This window comes from Peromyscus californicus, unplaced genomic scaffold, assembly GCF_007827085.1.
Source record: "Peromyscus californicus insignis strain IS unplaced genomic scaffold, ASM782708v3 Scaffold_23__1_contigs__length_62951481, whole genome shotgun sequence".
Taxonomy (NCBI): Eukaryota; Metazoa; Chordata; class Mammalia; order Rodentia; family Cricetidae; genus Peromyscus; species Peromyscus californicus.
Genome location: NW_026294534.1, coordinates 12219515 through 12240281, shown reverse-complemented (window position 1 = coordinate 12240281; position 20767 = coordinate 12219515). Strand labels below are relative to the sequence as shown.

General features: G+C 40.4%; 2 protein-coding genes across 3 annotated transcripts in view; one reads left to right on the top strand and one right to left on the bottom strand.

The window, feature by feature from the left end:
* The window catches only part of Csmd1 (CUB and Sushi multiple domains 1), a 1596844-nt gene that overhangs the window by 127165 nt on the left and 1448912 nt on the right, over nucleotides 1-20767 (top strand). The window lies entirely within an intron of this gene.
* Nucleotides 11337-11928, bottom strand: LOC128118926 (60S ribosomal protein L11-like). The gene has a single exon (XM_052751772.1). The coding sequence runs from the start codon at nucleotides 11907-11909 to the stop codon at nucleotides 11373-11375; it is 537 nt and encodes a 178-aa protein (XP_052607732.1). The 5' UTR covers nucleotides 11910-11928; the 3' UTR covers nucleotides 11337-11372.

The window sequence follows — 20767 nt, the reverse complement described above, 5'->3', positions numbered from 1 at the left end:
AAGTGGCTTCCTGTGCAAACTGATCAGAGAAGGACGTTCTTGCTAAGTATTAATTATGGAAGAATGACTTGTCTCACCTAGTGGGCTACACTGTGCTGTGCCTGTTCTTTTGGGAAAAGACACAACACACGGAATTGGGCAGGAACGCATCCTTAGCATACAGGGAGAGGGTCACTCTGAGAATCTGTGTCTGTTGGCTGCAGGGCCTGAAGTGAGGTTTGTGGTATACCCATTACTCATTATGAGGTCATGTCAAGGCAGATGATGCCTGTCCTTGCTTGTGTGACCTGAGTCTGTTTCATCTGTGGGTCTTCAACTGCAAATAGAGAAGTGGAGGATCAAATGAACAACTAACTCACAGCCTAACTGATGCTGGGGGAGGATATTTCAAGGTTGAGACTTGGAGAATTGTGGTTTCTTTCTCTGAACTTGAGAGGATAGAGAAAGACAGTCTTAGTTACTCCCCACAGTTCTGGAAGAGGCTGTAGCCATGGAAGTGAAATGTGTGCCTCAGGAACACTGAGGCACAGATACGAATCAGAAGACCAGAAATCACAAGCCAACAGGCAGAATACTGGCTTCCCAAGGTTCTGATGATACCTGTTGAGCTTCAAGAAAGCAGAGGTAGCTGAGGTAATCACGAGAAAGAACTGATTGTGTATGCCTTAGTTACTCCAACATGATGTCTTGTATAAAGTAATAGCTTATGATGAATGGTTGCATAAGCCTCATGTTGTGAACACTCAGGAGAAAGGATGTGTGCTGGAGATGTGAGGAAAGGGAGAAGTGTCAAAGACCACCAAGAGACCTTCAGTTTGCTGATGATCAGCTTGTAAAGACTGGCTGTGGGAAGGCAATGGGCAGATGTGCTGCTTTATTTTAAGCGAACAGCATGGCATAGTTAGTGGGAGGAGCCAGAGAGTCCTCCCCTGAGAAGAAAGGTCTCTGTCAATGTTTTCATTCTACCCCAGCACAATAGGTCTGCGGTGAGTAGTTTCACAGCTCAGACTGCCAAAGCATACCGATCACGTATGAATGTAGAATCAGCATGTCCCTGCCAGAGTATAGCAAGTACAGAGTGGCATGAAACACTTTGCCCTCTCCAGCAGTGATAAGCCAGCATGGCCTCATTTGCTCACTAAAGCTCCACCTAGAGGGGTGCTGGCCACTTGTGCTCCTATTCAAACTCTGTTTAATTATCACAGACACTCCAGTAGATTCACCTTGTCCACAGCATCTCACCTCTCTAGAGTTGCTATCTGCTGTCCACTGAGTTCTTATTGTCTTAAATAAAAAATTCCAGAAGGTAACAACTCATATATCTTAAATGGTGTGGCTTTTTTTGGTCCCGGTGTGAATCAATCAGTCCTTTGGATTACATTTAGTGTACAAGCCACCTGCTGTCATATGCTGCTTAATAGTCCCTTTGGCTTTTAGACTGTCAGTCTCTGACAAGGCTTGTGTTCAAGCCACCCTTACTTTACTTAGCTGTGCCCCCAATGTACAGAAGTAGTGAGGCTGATGATTTGAATATACTCAAGAGAAACGTGAAGATCTTGCTTTAAGTGAAAGGGGGAAATTGCCTGACTCAATAAGGAAAGAAAAAATCACACTGAGCTAGTTAAGATCATCAGCAGGAACACATTTCTATGCATGAAATTGTGAAGAAGAAGAAAAGCTGACTCATGGTAGGTTTGTTGTTGCATTGCAGACTGGACAGGTCAGAGCCACAGAATGTGGTGATGCATAGCTATTATGGAAATGGCCTTGAATGAGATAACTTGGTCCTTTCCACCACTTCAGCATCCACATGGGATGGTGGAACATTTTACCCATGGATGAACATAGCTGTCTGACCCTTTCCAACCACCTATTTCGTTTTCTATTTTCACTACTTGGTGGTGGAGCCCCTCAGGCAGATCTTCTCTTTCCATTTCATTTCCATGAACAATTCTGCCAGCATGGTAAGTGTTGTATGCTGAGATATGACCTGCTCAGTGAATAAATGAGATCTGGAGAGAAACTTGAGCAAGACCCCAGGTAATCCACGATATATGGAGTCATTACACACAGTGAAATGATAAAGGTTGACAAAAGTAGTCTTCATTCTGGCTTTAGAATCATTCTTTTATTCACTTATTGTCACTGATTACCATCACCAGCAATGTTCCTTGTACTTTTCAGCCTCCCTTCCCTGCAGCTGGATCTTGGAGACAGATGAAGAGCAAATGGGGCTACTGTCTCCTACAGCATCTCCAAGATTGCTTCTGCCTCTTTTTCTCACTTTGACATGAGATCATTTGGTTCTATTGGACATGAGATTGTCTATTGAAACCCCCATTCATTAACATTTCTCTGTGTCCCTGAGCCCCACTGTGTGTGTGACGTTTCCAGGCTCCCTATCTTTATGTACTCTACTTCATTTCTCATGGAAAGTGCAAGGCTACAGTATGAGGAGAACATGCATAGAAAAAAGCCTCCTCTAGACTGGAGCGAGCATCCTGCTTCTCACAGAGAGAGCTCTCCATGCAGGACATTCTCCATTCATTTCAGCTGTGGATGGTGCCCTCTTTCATTGTTGGAAGCCAGAATGGCAGCTGTCTAAGGCAGTGAACCCCAATAGGAGTCAGGGTTCTTCTTCACATGCCTGTTAATATGGAGGCCAAAGGGATGTGACTTTGTGACTGTAAAGTAGGAAAGTGGAAGTAGGGAGATGAACAAATTGCTGTAAAATTTCAAAGCATCATTTAGTAATGACTGCCTTTTTAAAGAGAAGAACAAAAGCAGCTTATACGGCTGGTGCTGCATACTAATCTCAAATTATTCACAAAGTTCAAGTTCAAACCTCATCATGTCTAAATATTTTCATTATTTATTACAATTAGCATATGCATGATTCCTGTTACCTGTCTGCCTTATTCAAGAGTGCTAGTCCTGCAGAATAGCACTTAAGGAAACTTGAACAGCTCTCTCCCACTAGGCTAGTATGTAGCACCTCCCCCAGCCAAGTCACGCTGTCATTCAGCCAGGCACAGCGCTGTACCAGAGATAAGTGTTCCTTGCATGTGGAAACTGTGTGATGCAAATATGTATTAATTAATATCTTAGAGGCAAAAGGTAAGAAAAATTAGTCTTCATGTTATAATTTGAAAAATGAGTCATGGTAGTTAATTAACCTATCTAATACCTCAAGGTAATGAATGCCTGAATCGATTCACAATTAACAATTCAAATAACCCTGCCTTTAAAGTGGCCTTATTATACCTGTATTTAAACCTAGACAACTGACACGCTCAGTGTTGATCTTCCCTGGTATGGCTCGTGGTCGTATTCCAGTATGGAATGAAGCTGCAAATTCATTAGCAGGCAAAAGACTTCTGTGGTTAATTTTCATACTCTTCTTGGAATCTGGTTGCCTAATATTTTCATATTTAAATCCGTCCTGTGTATTCTCAAGAAATATATTGGATGTGTCTTCTTTGTCCTTGCAATTTGTTATGAAAATTAAAAAAAGACAACAGTGAGGAGGATAGAAAATATGCCATTTAAAGTCATCACAATTTGGTGATTAAAGGGCAAGCCAGGTCAGTCTGTGAACGTCTTGGTGTCTGAATTCCCATGAGACCATGCTAGTGAGAGTCACTGTTGCTTTCAGTTACAGTTTAGTACATTCTCAGCCACTTGGGAGACACTTGGCAAATGCTGACCAAAAACAAAGGAAAGCTACTTTGGCAAATAAAAGAAAAGATAGCTCCCCTATATGTGATCTCATGCAAATTTAGTCAAATTTTGTCACCTGGGAAAATCAGCTTTCTTGTGTGCAAAACAGCAATGATCAAATTTATGGTCCCCGAATACCAAGGTCTCTGCTATCAAGTTACAACAGTCTCAGCTGTTTACACCTTACTGGACTATGTGTCCACATGTTTTGTTGGCATGCTTCTGTCAAAAGAATAGCTGTTATAGATTTCATTTGCTTTATTTTAAACAGTTCATGGACTCAGTTTCCTAAATTACTCAGCCAAGAAAATCCATCCACACTTCCAATCCTCACCTGCAGGGTATCACAGTTACGTCCTCTCCTCTTCACTCTCATAGCCGGGTCTGTACCTTCCTACTCCGTCTCTCCTCTAGTAACATACTAGGGCCTGTTTGCTGTCCTGTTCATCCTTGCTGTGAGATGGTCCTCAAGTTAATTCCTTAAACACACATGGCTCCTAGGTTCACAGTATTGGTAGGGCCAAGCCAGATGTTTTCAGTTGTCATGGAAAATATTGCATGACTGTTCTTGCATGGCTCCTTTCCCCCTCTTTGTGACGTTCTAGCCACATCTGCCACTATCCTCCACCCTGGCTGCATCAGGTGTATTATATTTAAATTCACTCTCTTTCTGAAGGGCCACTATTCAGTTTCAGGACACTTATCTGATCCTCTTGACCTGGCTGTCCTTACTTTAGTGAACATGTCTACATATTCCTAGACAGTTGGATTCCACTTTTCAGTGCTATTGGTAGGACTTACACTCTTGTTTTTGTCTCAACGTTTCTCAAAGATAAGGCGTTCTAACCACAGGGAAAATTCTCAGCTCTTCTTCTACCAAAATCTTCTTTCACCCATCATGAGCACTCTGTAGATGGTCAACTTCTTGTTTTCTGATCACTTCTACTTTTGAAACCCACTCAAATAATAATTAGCCTCTAATGTCATAGACTAGAATCAAGCCTAGTAATGCATGCCTGTTTCAGAAGTATGAATTAGATTTTTATAAAAATATACCATGATAAATGGAGACACCATGAGAATAGGGAGAAGCAGAGTACTAGGGAGGTTCCCAGAAACCCACAAGGATGACTCCACCGTAGACTACTGGCAATAGTTGAGAGGGTGCCTGAGCTGGCCTACACTGGAGATCAGATGGCGGAATACCCTACCTGTCATCATAGAACCCTCATCCAGTGACTGATGGAAGGAGATGCAGAGATCCACAGCTGCATCCCAGGCAGAGCTCCAGGAGTCCAATCGATGAGAGAGGAGGGATTCCATGAGCAAGGACTATCGAGACCATGACTGGAAAAAGTACAGAGACAACTAGCCAAACTAGTGGAAATGCATGAACTGTGGACCAATAGCTGAGGAGCCCTCATGGTACTGGACTAGGCCCTCTGGATAAGTCCGACAGTTGTTGAGCTTGAACTGTATAGGGTGCCCCCAGGCAGTGGGATTGGGACCTGTCCCTAGTGCATGAACCGGCTTTTTGGAGCCTAGTGCCTATGGTGAGACACTTTGCGCAGCCTTGGTGCAGAGAAGAGGGGCTTGGACCCGCCTCAACTGAATCTACCAGGCTCTGCTGACTCCCCATGGGAGACCTTGCCTTGGAGGAGGTGGGAATGGGCAGGGGGGTTGGAGGGGAAGGCTGGGGGTGGGAGGAGTGAGGACAGGGGAATCTGTGGTTGGTATGTAAAATGAATAGAAAAATCTCTTAATAAAAATAGATGTTATTTATGATATTTGCATAAATAGGAAATGAGAGAATTCACTTTAAAAAAAGCTGTAGAAGTCAAATTTTAAATCGTATGGTTGATGGTGGCACCTTCTGGCCAACTGTGATATTGCATGTGGATCCATTGTTTAGGGGGTGGAAGACACTCTTCTGGGACCTAAGGACTTGGAGAGAAGTCAAAGGCCATGAGGATCTGCACCATGGAAGGCCCTTAAAGGTCCATTAAATCGTGAACAGCCGTCCAAGTGACATTACCTGTTTCTAAATGCAAGCTTCACTACAGTAGAGCTAGTCACCATGGCCAACTTGTGAATATCAGTTTCTATGCTGTGTACTCAGCGTATCTTTCCTTGAGATCCTATCTTAAGACAATTAATGGTAGTCTTATCAATTATTACTTGCTTAGATGTGAAGTACAACCTCCTTTTCAGTAGATACTAAGCACTTAGTATACAGCTAACTCTTACATAACAGGGTCAACTACACCAAAAGTATACAAGCATTTACAGTGACTCTTTTCAATAATTGTCTGCTCTATTTGAGATGTGACAATAAACTCCACATAATAACTTAGTGGGGATATATGAAAATTTACATAATATTTAAATTCCATAAGAATTGAAAGTATTATATACCTTTCCTCTAAAATGTTTTAAGTAAACAGAAAAGTGATGCCAGCAAACTTGATACTGTTTCATTGGAGCTAAAGATCAAGACAGTGTAGACCTAGAACATAGAGAGGGATTTCTGGGTTTTCTTATACTTGGCATTCCCCACACATTCCTGTAACTACACCTCTGTCTGTCACAAGAGTCAGCTCATAAGCTCCAAGGGCAAGTGTCTGAATTACCTGTGTCTGCTGTTCAGCAGTTGTATGCTCTTTTCCAGTTAATAAAGTCTGTGCAGCTATGTTCCCTAACAATAGAGACAAAGATCTCTGTGTATCTACCCAAGGGTTGTTACAAAGGACAAAATAAATAGCCTTTCTAGAGTGCTTAACCTATGCAGTTGGCATGTATTCTACATACTCTACACACAGAAATTATTTAGATTCTTAACTAGCCATCATTTCTATAAGACCTTGGGCATCTCCTACCTCAGTCCTTTACTGCACAGTTCTTACTGGATTAACTTGCCCACTTTACTTATTCAAAGATCACATTGTCTCTTCTCTGAAGTCTCCTCAGAAGTTGAGGACCACCATTCCTGAGTTCATTCTGTGGTAAGCTGTTTCCATTGCTCATGGCTGTCATGAGGCAGAAGATCATGATGAGGAAGAATGTGATGGACCAAAGTGCTTCACCTCAGAATTGTCAGCACAGAGACAGAAGAAATGTTCTGGTGTAAGATCCACCTCTTAAGGGTATGCTCCTACTGACTTCTTCCTATAAGATCCCATTATTTGTTTTCACCACCTCCTAATAATACCTTTAAATTATGAATCCATCAGTGGAATAATCACTGGTTACATCAGCATTCTCATGACAAGATCACTTTCCCAAAGTCCTACATCTGAACGTTACACTGGAGACCAAGCTTTTGGAGAGATGCTTATATCTGAACAATAATACCTCTCCACCCCCCACCAAGCACCTCACTTCACAGTGCCTCAAATCACGGCGAATCTACTCTGGGTTTGCTGACATATGTAGATGGAACTGGAACACAGAGAAAGCAGGGCCAAGATCACTGTAGTAAGGCAGCCACTAAGTGTCTTGGATGAGATGGAAAGAGGTCTGCATTTGGTTATCTCTTTTAATATTGCTTTTGGGAACCTCCATCTAGCATGTGATCTAGTAATGGAGTTGAGGACTCCATTAGTTCTATTCCTATACAAGTAGTTTAGGCTAGATAGGGCTTTTCTGTCTGCTATACCAGCTGTCATATCTTCATTGCTTTCAACTATTTTTCCTGCCTATTCACACCAACAAGGAGATCTCTGCAGTGACTTGTCATTCATTGTATGGATTAAGCCAGATCTATAAGGCTAAGCATGATCATCCAAGAATAAGTGCACTAGGAATATTTACTGACCATTTCATTGGAGTATGAAGGACACAGACAGGCCTCATTCAGTATCCCTCACAATGATGAATAAGAAGAAGCACCATTCAGAAGTAGTTTTGGGATCAGGAGACACCTTGGCTTTGGTTTTGAACCATATGACCTTTTCTGGGAAAGCCACATAAACCCTGTACAACCTCTTCTCTTCCCCCATGAGAACCTAACACAATGCAACTGAGAGCTGAAAAAAGTGGACAGTATAACCAGGATGCTTGACGCCCATTATTGACACTTGTAAATGTTTAGCAGCAGGCAGATATCGTTTATTATTATTATTTAATTGACGACATTGAGCCTGCTCATTGTCAGAGGTCACATTAGTTGGTGAGGGTCTAGGAAAATGAGAGCCAAATCAAAGGCTTTGAATAGAGCTCTGATTTCCAGTCCCCCATGAAAGCTGCTTGTCTAAGTCTTGCTCGATTCCCTTTTGTCAGGTGTGGAAAGTGAAAAGATGTCTGCAAATAGTTATATTCTTCATATTCAAGATTCTTTGTCCATAGAAGCCCTGATGACTTAATGAAGTCTTGACAGCATCTCTTTATTCAATAAGCACTTGGGAACAGCCTTCCCACTTGCAGACTTGCATGGCTGGAGTTGAAGGAAAGGCCAGATCACACAAATCTTCACTTTTCTTCTGGAGCAGCCCTGGGAAGGGAGGAGCTCAAATACTTCCTCTATTAGATGCATTTTTCCCCCATTCAAACAACAGATAATTTCAGGAAGATGTAAGAAGTGAGTTCATTGAAAGTTTGTTAGACTCCATTCTAGAGGCATTTTCCAGTAATTATTTTTCAGAATTTCCCACCCATCTAATTTCTATTCCTCCCTTTTCTGCTTATCCCACGTTCATCTCAGAGTAGAGTGCTTTCAACTCTGTAATGAGCTGTGCTTTCATTTCATACAATGGAAAGATTCTGATTCAACAAAGATACAGACAGAACTCAAGGCTATGGTGCAAATTTGTTCTTAGCAACAAGTGTAGTTTTCTCTGTGACCTCCAAGCTAAAGGTATTTTTCCCTATTGATTCATGATTAGTTCCATATCTGTCTGTTTTCTATCTTTTTGTCTGTCTGTCTACAATCTACCTGTCTTTCTATCTATCTACCTATCTATCTATCTATCTATCTATCTATCTATCTATCTATCTACCTATCTTTTCTTTCTATCATCTTTCATTTATCACATATCTATACATATATATGTATCTTCCAATCTACAATTTATATATATATCTATTTATCTATCAATTAAGTATGTATGAATGTATGTACTGTATATTATCTATCTATCTATCTATCTATCTATCTTCTGTCCACCACTTTCATTTATCAATCATATGTGTATGTGTGTACATGCATGTATATATACCTATCATTTATCTATTATTAATTATGAATGTATGCCTTTATGTATCTATCTCTCATTTCTCTATCTATCATCTATCTATCTATCTATCTATCTATCTATCTATCTATCTATCTATCTATCTACTATCATCTACTGTCTATTCCTCCATGCCTCTGATTTGGCATTTCTTGATCTCTCTCTATTTACTGTGATCTCCCCATAGTTCTTTGCCAGGGACAGTATCTTATCCATTCTTATACACTGAACACATGCCACTAAAGTAAGTCCCAAATAAGTGTTTGAAATGATAAAGTTCCTATATGAGTTCATTCTTCTAAACTGGTTCACAACTAAGTACTATTCTTTAATACTAATGTATTATATATAATGTATCAACTTTTTGGTAGATTCTGGCAGTGGGAATAAGATGGGAGTTGATAACTTCACAACCATTTTCTTTGCCAGGTGTGTTCATGCATGTATCTGTAGCTTGAGTTTTCCTGCCTGGCCCACAGTCAGGATAATTCTCTCTCACCTGCCAGTCCCACAGCCGTCAGACCCAACCAAGTAAACACAGAGACTTATATTGGTTGCAAACTGTATGGCCATGGCAGGCTTCTTGCTAACTGTTCTTACAGCTTAAATTAATCCATTTCCATTAATCTATACCTTGCCACGTGGCTCGTGGCTTACCGGCATCTTCACATGCTGTTTCTCATCATGGCGGCTGGCAGTGTCTCTCTGACTCAGCCTTCCACTTCCCAGCTTTATTCTCCTCCTTGTCCCACCTACACTTCCTGCCTAGCCAATAGCCAATCAGTGTTTTATTTATTGACTAATCAGCAACACATTTGCCACACAGAACATCCCACAGCATGTATCTGTTTGATAATCTGTGTCCATGCACATCCCCACATGTAGAGAGGTGGTATCGAGCTCAGGGCCTCCCATACCCATACTAGGCCATGACTCTGCCAGAGAGGAATCATTTGGGTACCAGGACATAGGGTTGACAAAGTGGTATACATTGTGAGTGCTATTTTCTTTTTCTGAATCCCATGTGGAATAGGATTCCATTTGAACTATTGGATTGATTAGGACTGACTCAATCCTCATTGATCTGAGTTCCTTGAAATGCTTTTCTCCGGTGCCTGGAGACTGGGCAGTGCATTCAAACGCCTGGGTCAGAGCACAATAGTGTGAGCTTGGTGCACAGTGCTCAGGTGGAGCACATCACCTCATAGGGCTGTGGAAGAATTGCCTGTGAGAGTAGTGGAAGTTGTCTCCTTTCATGGATAGTCCCCTCCCCACATAAGCATCCCTCCTTTCTTCTGTTCTTCAGCCTTTGGCATGAGTGAGTGTGTAACACAAGCATGAATGTGAGCTGACAGCTGACTGGACATACTTTGCCTTAAGACCCTCAATGAGGTCATCTCTATGTCTTATGTCATCAATATTTGGCATGGTATGATGCCTTTTACAAGTATTCAAACAATGAGTACTTGGTACTTGGTTTTGTTTGTTTGTTTGTTTGTTTGTTTGTTTGAAGACAGGGTTTCTATATGTAGCCTTAAATGTCCTGGAACTCACTATATAGATGAGGCTTGTCTTAAGCCCACACAGATCTACCTACCTCTACCTGCTGAGTGCTGGGATTAAAGGCATGTGCCACCACTACCCGGTAAGTATGGTATATTAAGTGATAAAGTAATTTGGTAGACTTATGTGGCTGGGTATTCCTTCTGAGTGAAGGCTGTAATACACTCTGCAGCTGAAAATAAACATTTAAGAGATCATTAGTGGTTTTTAACATTCTGGTTTCACCAAGTTGGGAAACCACAGTTAACACATTGAAAGGAGAACTTAGGTTCATTTTGTTTCATAATCGGCAAGGTTGGTCATAAACCAAAGAGACTGAAGAAGACATTTGACACACCCTTCACCTTTTTGCTAAGTTCAACTCTATCCCATTGGCTTATCATTAGTTATCAACTTATGGCCTGTTAATGATGGCCAATATTTCATGTTGGCAGAATTTGTCCACATTGAGATGATGTAATAGTAACAGTTCTCTGTTCAGGAATTAGACAACATTCTCATTTCCTTGTTTGGTAACTGGAACTATTTAGCCTTTTAGAACTTCTCAAGTGCTAGAATGTACATGAACAATATATAGCTATGATTATTCGGATCTAGGTATTCTGCAGACATAATATTTTAGTTTTTTAAAAATTATGTGTATACATGTACTTGTCAGTGAAGTTGGCTCTGGAGGCCAAAGGCTTCCCCCTGGAAGTGAAGCTACAGGTGGTCGTAAGTGGCCTTGGGTGGATACTGCACTCTCTGCAAGAGCAGTATGTGGTCTTCACCACTGAGCTATCTCCCCATCCCTTTGTAGGTATTCTTTTTTTTTTTTTTTTTGCATTTCTGAGAAAATTTTATTGGCCTTTTGAATAAAATTTATTTGCCAGGAAGGATGATCCCATCATACTTCTGCTGGAACCAGCGCATGGCCTCCTCTTTGCTGATTCTGTGCTTGGCCCCAATGCAGCCTGTCCTGCGCGTCTTGTCTGCGATGCTGAAACCTGGCCTACCCAGCACCACATAGAAGTCCAGGCCATAGATCCCAATGCTTGGGGCATATTTGATGCCCAGGTCAATGTGTTCTTGAATCCCAAAGCCAAAGTTTCCAGTATCTGAGAAGTTATTTTTCCGCAACTCATACTCCCGCACCTTCAGGCCTTTCTCCAGAATCTCCTCTGCCTTGGCTCCACGGACAGTGCAGTGAACAGCAATCTTCTCATTTCTCCGGATGCCAAAGGACCTGACGGTGTATCTAGCTTTGGAAAACACAGGTGTCTGGCCTGTGAGCTGCTCCAACACCTTGGCGGCCCGGGTCAGTCTGTCTCCGCTCTCCCCAACACAGATACTGAGGCAGAGCTTGCGGATGCGAAGATCCCGCATGGGGTTCTCCTTTTCGCCTTGATCTTGCGTCATGTTGAAGAAAAAGGAAGAGAGAGCAGAACTTCCGGCCCCGTCCCTTTGTAGGTATTCTTGAACAGTAATCTTATTGATGATGTCACTACATCTCATTTTGAGGGTAAGGAAACTAAGGCACAAAGTTGGGTGATGTACCGAGGACAGTTTCAATGTAGAGAAGATATTAAACTATGCCTGACTGACTCTTGGGAATTTGATTTCGACTCAAGTGATGGGATGGACCTTAAATAAACGGCTAGAGGTATCAAGGGCAGCTTCATCTTGGGGAACTCCTCAAGGAATGAGAGGGATAAGTCATTAAAGGTATAATGCAGTGCCTGGCGATCTGAATCATAGGCAAAAATAAAATGATGGTAAGAAGCTTCTTGTTGAGAGAGTAGAAGTCATGGGGCCCACTTTAGAAGACAATGCTGTGCATCTATAAGGTGACATCTTCTACCATACACACCCTGACAGATGACTTTTTCTACTATTGAATTTGCTGTGCCTGTAAGAAAGACCAGAAAAATATGATATAATCTCTAGTGTTATTTTCAAAAATCTCAAGATTGTGGACTATATGTTTTATATAAAGATGCAGTTACTATGTAGACCACTAAAGGAAAAATGTAGTTTTTATATATTCAAGTGAGCTCTGTATTCATGACTTTAAATCAATTATGCAATGGAGTAATACACTGTTTGAAAATTAACTTTGCATAATTTTGTCAAAACAAACTGAAGAATATTGTTCTCAGACAAAAACAAACAAACAAAAGTCAACTAAGCTGCCTCGGCCTGAAACTGGCTTAAGTATTTAATATGCATTTTTATAATACAAAGATGACGATTATACAATTGTTAAATTCTTGTCTTCTGATCACTGTAATTTTAAAACTCATAAAAGCATAGCGTTTGTCATCATTCATTGTGTTTCAAACAAACAATAATTTGAGGGAAGGAGAAAAATATTAGGTACCAATGGGCAAATACATGGGGAATTAAATAAGTAGCATCTGTGAATTACAGTCTTACCTCCCAATAGGCCTAAGGTGGACGTGCATCAAAAGCTTCCTGTAAGTACAAACACAGAGGTGGTATGGTCTCTGGATGTGCAGATAATGAAAACAAACTCAAGGACAAAATTTTTCAGTAAAATCAAGGGAAAATGTAAGCTGAGATTTCCTAAGATACAGTATTCAATCTGTCCAGAATGGATACCCTAAAAATATGGCTACATTTTCAAGATGAGAAAAGTATTCATATGGTTAGCAAAAAATTTATAAGAAGTCTAGTTAGAACACCTCTGAAGTGTGGACAAGATAGAGAGCTTAGCTGAGATGCATTCTGTTTTCCTTGACTGAGGTGACCTCTTCAAAGATAGAGAATTTCGAGGAGTTTTCCCACTCATCTGAACAGTTATGAACTTAGCTTGGGAAAGAATTGAACACAGATGGATTTTTTTGTTGCCTTGCTCTCCCTGTCATGGAAAGGGAAGAAAAACTCGTGTGATGAAATAAACGCTGGTCTGTAAGTTGACATGGAATATAGATATGTTCTTCACTTGATTGATTCAAGTTGTATTGATTGACTCATCCTAAGGACACTGACATTCCTAGAATATGGACTCAATTGTTTCCCATTTTCAATGTTCTGGGATCCATAAGTATAAATAATGACTGCCATTCATGTGAGGCACCCAAGTCATTTGATATCCCTATTCATTGCAGTTTATACATATAGACAGGGGTCAGACCACACAAGCTCTGTTAAGTTCTCAGATTTTGAGACAAGTAATATCTTTTTTCTGTATATTGTTCTTCTAAGATAAAACTGACACTAATAATTTACAGGTCACATGGTAGTAATTGAATCTGGTTGCATGCATTAAACTTACTCTTCAATATCAAAGGATGCTTACATAGATATTGTTTTGTTTTTCTTGTTTTTCTTAGTTCTTTGGTTATTTCATATGATGTATTATTTTGATCATATTCAACCCCACCCCACTCCTCTCACATACATCATCGCTTCCCTACCCACTGAAAAATGTGTCATCTTAAAAAAATATAGTTTGTGCTTCCCATATACTCTGAGATGTATGGCTTTCACACCCTTAAATAAAACCAATTCTCCCTTTCCCATTAGCTATCAACTGAAAATAGCTCCTTTGCTTTGGGTGGGATTTTGTGCCCACATCCCTCCTTCATGCTGTCATTTTGTCTAGCTTGAGTCTTTGTGCATGTTGTTTCAACTGTTGTGAATTTGTATGTACTGGTGTTGTGATGTATTCCAACACACTGCTTCTGGAGTTATCCACTGCTTCTGGTGCTTGTAGTCTTTGTGCTCCCACTTCTGCAATAATCCCTGAATCTTGGGAAAAAGGGGTGTTTTATAGACATTCCATTTAGGTCTAAGCATTTTGCAGTCTCTTATTCTCTACACCGTGGTCAACTGTGGGTCTCCATGTTAATCACCGTCTACTGCAAATAAAAGCTTCTCTGATGAGGATTAAGATATGCATTGATATGGGGATAGTTTAATACTGTGTTTGTCTAGTAGAGAACCTTCTCTCCTAGTTTCTAGGGCCACAGGTTCTTGGCCCCAGTAACAATGCTAGGCATGGATTTAAACTTAGAGAGCAGACTTTAAGTCTAATCATAAAGTGGTTGGTTATTCCCATGATGTTTATGCCACTATTACATCAGTGGCTGTATCTTGCCAGCCTGGTCATTATTGTAGCTCTTGGAGTTCACAGGTGAGTAAGATCAATGATTCTTTTTTCTGCTTTAGTAGCACACATAGCCCCCTCCAGCACTGTGAAAGCCAGCCAGTAGAGATGAAGTACCAGCATGACTTCTCCATGTTCTATAACTGAAGTGAGTTGAGTCTTCAGCAAGAGGGTTATACTATCAATTTCTTGAATGTTTGCTTTGCTTTTTTGAGACAAAGTCACTATCATGCACAAGCTACGTATACTTAAAATAGGTCTAACTTTTGTATTTAGTTATGAGATGTGGTGGAAAAAAAACTCAGCCAAGAAAAAGGAGTAGGATTGACAACTAGGAGCAATCTCTTCCAAGTTCTCTCTCTTTTTCACAGACAAAGCATAAGAAATTAAAACTCATAAACTCTGTGACTGGCTGATTTTGCCAAGCACAATGACCTCTGGAGTCACCCCCCTTGTTATTCAATGCAGATTTCTTTGCTTTTAATAGCAATTCTGTTGTAAGCAGACAGTGCATCTTGTTTATTTACTTGTTCATCAGTGAGGGTTGGGTTCTCCCCATTATTTTGTCTGTTTTGAATGAGGCTGACTAATACCTCAAAGAGATCCTGGTTTCAGTTGTTTTTGTCATATATCTAAAAGTGATATTCCTTTAAATATTTGTGAATATAGTAGATCGGAAAGTAAGTGTGGTCAGCAAACAAAATAAATGTATTTGAAGGACATAGGATGGGAACCAAGAACCAATGGTCTGCATACTTTCAATAAGGCACCGTGTCTAGTATATCTTGCTTATAACTGAGCTTTTCAATTACTTCTGCTTTCATCTTCACCCATGTCTTGGCATTGTGATGGCATTTATGTGGCTCTGAGAGCCCCATCATTCTTTGGCCAGTCTATCACAATCACACTATGGTGCTCAGAAGCATTCACAATTTATTTGACATAGACTAGCTACCTGGACATTGTTAGTTAGTGCAGTAGGATATTCAATATTACTCTTGCTGGCTTCCGGCTCTGAGCAAGAAGCTACTGAAGTTTTGTTTCAAATAATTCTGTGACACCTATTTCTATTATGTGGGATAAAACTGTGTAACTGGAAGTTGCCATTTTGAAAAGTATGAGACTTCTTATTTAGTTTCTCTCTCTCTCTCTCTCTCTCTCTCTCTCTCTCTCTCTCTCTCTCTCTCTCACACACACACACACACACACACACACACACACACACACACACACCATTATCCACTACTTCTGTTGAAATGAAAACTGCATTGTTTGAAACTAATTTGTAGGGCTAAGTGTAATTTTAAGCACAACTCTATTCACTCCAGAACATTCTAATCCAGAGAAGGATAGAAAATTATTCTTTTTACAAGCTTCTCCATACATTTAGCTAAGAAAAAGGTCCTGTTTTATTATGTTTACACACACACACACACACACACACACATATATATATATATATATATATATATATATATAATTTTATTTTATTATGTTTTTGGTTTTTTGAGACAGGGTTTCTCTGTATAGTTTTGGTGCCTGTCCTGGATCTCACTCTGTAGACCAGGCTGGCTTCAAACTCAGAGAGATCTACCTGCCTTTACCTCCTAAGTGCTGGGATTAAAGTTGTGTGCCACCATCGCCAGGCTTATGTTTTATTTATTTTTGAAAGATTGTATTTTAATCACACAATTTCTTTCTCACTTCTCTTTACTTCTTCCAAACTCTCCCATATACCCCTCATCACTCTCCTTAAAATTCATGGTGTCTTTTTTTCATCAGTTGTTATTGTATGCATATGTGTGTTTATAAAAACACACATACACATTTTTAAATATAACCAGTTGAATCAGTATAATTTTACTTGTATATATGTGTTTCAGGGCTGTTTGGCACGGGGCAACCAAATGTTGAGTTCTTTCCTGGGAGGACCACCTCTCCTGATCCCAGCTTTACTCTATTGCTTGTAGATTTTGTGTAGGGTTGAGGCCTCATGAGCTTTCTACCATGCAGTGTGGCATGTCCATTGTTATCCTCATTGTTCACCTCACACTTGGAGAGTTATGTTGATGAGACTGTATGGGTATAGCTTCTGATATTACTAGGAGACAGAATCTCACAGCAAAGTCTTCAATCCTCTGGCTCTTATAATCTTTCCACCTCCTCTTCTACCATGTTATCTGAGCCTTTGATAATAAAAATGGTCCTGTCTTATTATAAAAAATATTTTACTTGATCAGTCTTGATATCTTAGAACATTAAAAAACTCTTTGTGTTTTCACTCAGACATGGCCTCTCATTTACCCTGTCAACTCTCTATTTCACAAGGCAATGATAGTTACTATTAGTTCAAATTGACCTGTACTCAGGGAACAACCATCAGCTGTTTATCCATGCTATTGCTCATTGTCTGGCATTCATTCTTCACTCATATGGGGGCCACTACAGTTTTCAGATAGGGGGTTTATTAATCGTTATGGTCTGTATGCCCACAGGCATTGATTCTATTCTCTCTTCTCTTATACACATGCATGTGTTCAGGTATGTGAATCCCACTGATATGTTTGTGTGGAAGTTCACACATCCCTTTGCATGGATCTGTTAGTTCTGATATCTACAAACAATGGACTTTCCTTTTCCTTCTATTGCCAACACTCTCTCTTTCAAAGGTCAGCTAAAAGGCTAATACTTTTTCATTCTATCAGGCATTGTTTATCTTTTGTTTGTTGTTCCCCTTTACTTGCTCCACTGCTCCAACACACACACACACACACACACACACACACACACACACACACACACACACACACTACTGCACTGGTTGTATTTTCTTCTCCTCATTCCTCTTCTTAGTACTCCTGTCCAATTATATTATCCCGATGAAGCATTCTCTGTGTAATGCCAGTGTCTTTTTATACTATTCTCCGGACCAGTTCAAGTTGGGGGTGCATAGATGGAGCTCCACATAGCTCCTGAACGGACAAGGGCCTACCACTGATGTTTGACTGGTCTATGTTCAGGCATGAAGTTCCTTCCTGAAGCTGCAGGCTCACCCTGAGAACTTGTACAATAGATGAGGATGTTGCCAGGGGCTTAATTTGCAGTGTTCTGTTTAATCCTTATCCAGCCAGCATGTCATTTTATCCATGAGAAGACACTAATGTTCAGAATATTTAGGTAACTATTCCAAGGTGACAGATGCATTAAGCAAATAGCAACCCGGCTTTAGACCATTGCCAGTGCTTCTCTCCCCATGTTTATGAAGCTCCAGGAAAGACAGCTATGGATGGTTCTGAAATGAGTCAGAAACCACTGAGAGAATAAAATTAATATGAAAACAGGATGGATTTGGATTGGCAACGGATAAAAGAACACAGAGGAAGAGAATTTTAGATTCAGTGTAATGTCCAGAATAACAAATTTTGAGGTCACTCTTTTTTATTCTAACTTGTTTAAACAGTATCTCTCTCTCTCTCTCTCTCTCTCTCTCTCTCTCTCTCTCTCTCTCTCTCTCTCTCTCTCTCGCTTTGAGTGTGTGTGTGTGTGTGTGTGTGTGTGTGTGTGCTTTTTTTTGTTAAGGTTTGGTATTTTTAATGAGGTGGGGTAGGGAGGGAGGAAGGATCTTGGAGGACTTGGGGTAGGGGATGAAATATGATTTAAATATAGTGTGTGAAATATTTGAAACATAACAAAAATGTAACAAAAAGAGTACAATTCCATGTGTAATGTTTTGACAAGTCGCTGAAACATTACCCAAAGTATGATGATTTAATAAAGGAATTAACATTCACCTATACTTTATTTCAGTATTTGAAATGCCAACAATTTGAAAACACAGGTGCAAGAGTTGGACAATTGTTGCAATCATGAATGCACAGCAGCTGTGGCTCCCTGTGCACCGAAAGAGGTGAGGGAGCTGAGTTGGAGGAAGACAATAAGGGATCACTAGGACTGGGAGGTGGGTAGGTTGTGGAAGTAAGGGGCGAGTTTGATGCCATTATATACTTGTATAAACTTGTAAACATAAAATTTAAACATCTGGGTTAAAACTAATGAGAACCCAGAGTTTAACAGTTGTCATGATTTTGCCAGACCGAGCATCTGGCATCTGCAATGTGACATGGACATGCCAGGCTCTATGAAGACATCACTTAACACAAATTGAATGGACACAGGGGCAAAATGTATTTCACACAGCACTAGAATGAAAAATGGACACGGTGCAATAAAATTAGTTACTGGATCCCCCGTGGTGGCTATTCAGGATCTTTAGAGACAAAGCCAGGATAAATCAATCATCACAACAAAGTCTTAGTCACAGGAGGTGTGCTGTGTGCTGCCCAAATTAGCATAAAGTAGGGTTAAAGAGCCAATGAGCCTAGTGGTGGAGGAGATTATTTGAGGGACAAACACACATAGTATTTTGTCAAACACCATGATGTGTTTTGAAAGATATGGGTAACACATCCACAGGTATGAATTATTAAATGTATGGTCATTGAAATGTCCCTTGGGAAATGTTATATATTCAGGTAGGGGATAAAATATAATATATGAAAATCACATGAACTAAGCCTTACTAATGCTGTCGTTTCTAGGAATAGTTTGTTAAGCTAAAACATGCGAATTGTCTGGAAGTCCCCAGCCTAGATCAACAGGGACTTTCTCACTAGGTCTATCCCATTTTAAATCACCCTGAATGCATATTTTTAAAGTCGTTAAACTACTGAGTGAAGAGGGAGGAAAGAAGAGATGGGAGTGTGGGTGTCCCTACACAACACACACTGGACTTCAATGATCTCTCATGGGAATGACTCGGTGATACCTGGCTTGTAACCCTGTGAGCACCCATAATCCGATTCCTTTCAGGATTTGCTACAAAGAAACTAAGACAGGGCTCCATTTTATTTTCTTTGACTGTGGTAACACACTGGTACATTCAAAGGGTAATGACAGAAAACTTGAGGGATGCGAGGATGTAGCCATGTGGAGTGTGGGTTTATTGTTGCCCTCTCAGATGGGATGGGCATATTCAAGTTGGAAGCTTCACAGGCCAGACAGGAAGCACTGCAAAGAAGACAGGATTACAGTCATAGGAAGGACAGTGATGCATTGACTCTCTTTAGCTTCCTCGTTGTTTCACTTTGCGTTTGTCACTCACAGTGCTCTAAATTTGTGGCTCAAGCTGTCCACATACCCAAGGTCACGCAAGTGCCTTGTGGAAGAAAAACAGGCAGAACACATCCCAGGACCCTCAGGTGATCCATCTTTAGCTCCTTGTACACTGTACTTAGTGCGTTCACCCTGTCTTTCAGGAATTCTGCAAGATCCCTTGGGACACACATCTTTTATGGGACCAGCCTGTCCTTTGAGCTGAGGTTCAAACATTGCTGACAAACTGTGTTCTTCAATGGCCTTTTGTGTTACCATTTCATTATTCAAAGTAAAAGTCCCTTAAGCTGGATAAACTTACCATTTCCTTTTCCTGAGCAGAAAGTGTTCTGTAAGACCCCATGAGAAGAGTCTTCTCTACCAGGGAACTTCAGTGTCCCCTGAGAACTTCTTGAGCAGTGCTCTACATTTATCTATGTTGATAGGGTGTGTGTAAAGTAACAACTTATCACCCACATGCCCTGTGTGTAAACATGTCATCTATAACTTCAACGGATTTGAAAGCACAAAGTAACATTCAAGTTGCTTTTAAGTAAAATACACATGCCTTCTCCAAGTCTTATTATCCTATTTCCATTTTTAAGTAAACATTTTATTAATGTGAGAATTCCATAGATTGTGTTTTCATTGCAGTCACTAGTCCCCAACTCCTCCCAGATCATACCCATTCAATTGTGTGCCTTTATTTTTCTTTAAACCGGGCCAGTCCAATTAGTATTTTTTGTATATTCACAGGTGTGTAGCCTTCCACTGGATAATATTGCACCTACCTGTGGCCACAATCTAAGAAAATAACAAATTCCCAAAACAAAAACAAAAACTGCCCCCCCCCCAATCCTGAAAGCTATCAATTGTCCATAGTTCCCCAGCTAGGAGTACAACTTCATGACCACTTCGCTTCTCCCTGCTAGGATTCAGCTTGCATAATTAATAGATTCTTTAAAAGATGGTGTTACAGTCCTACATCTTTCTG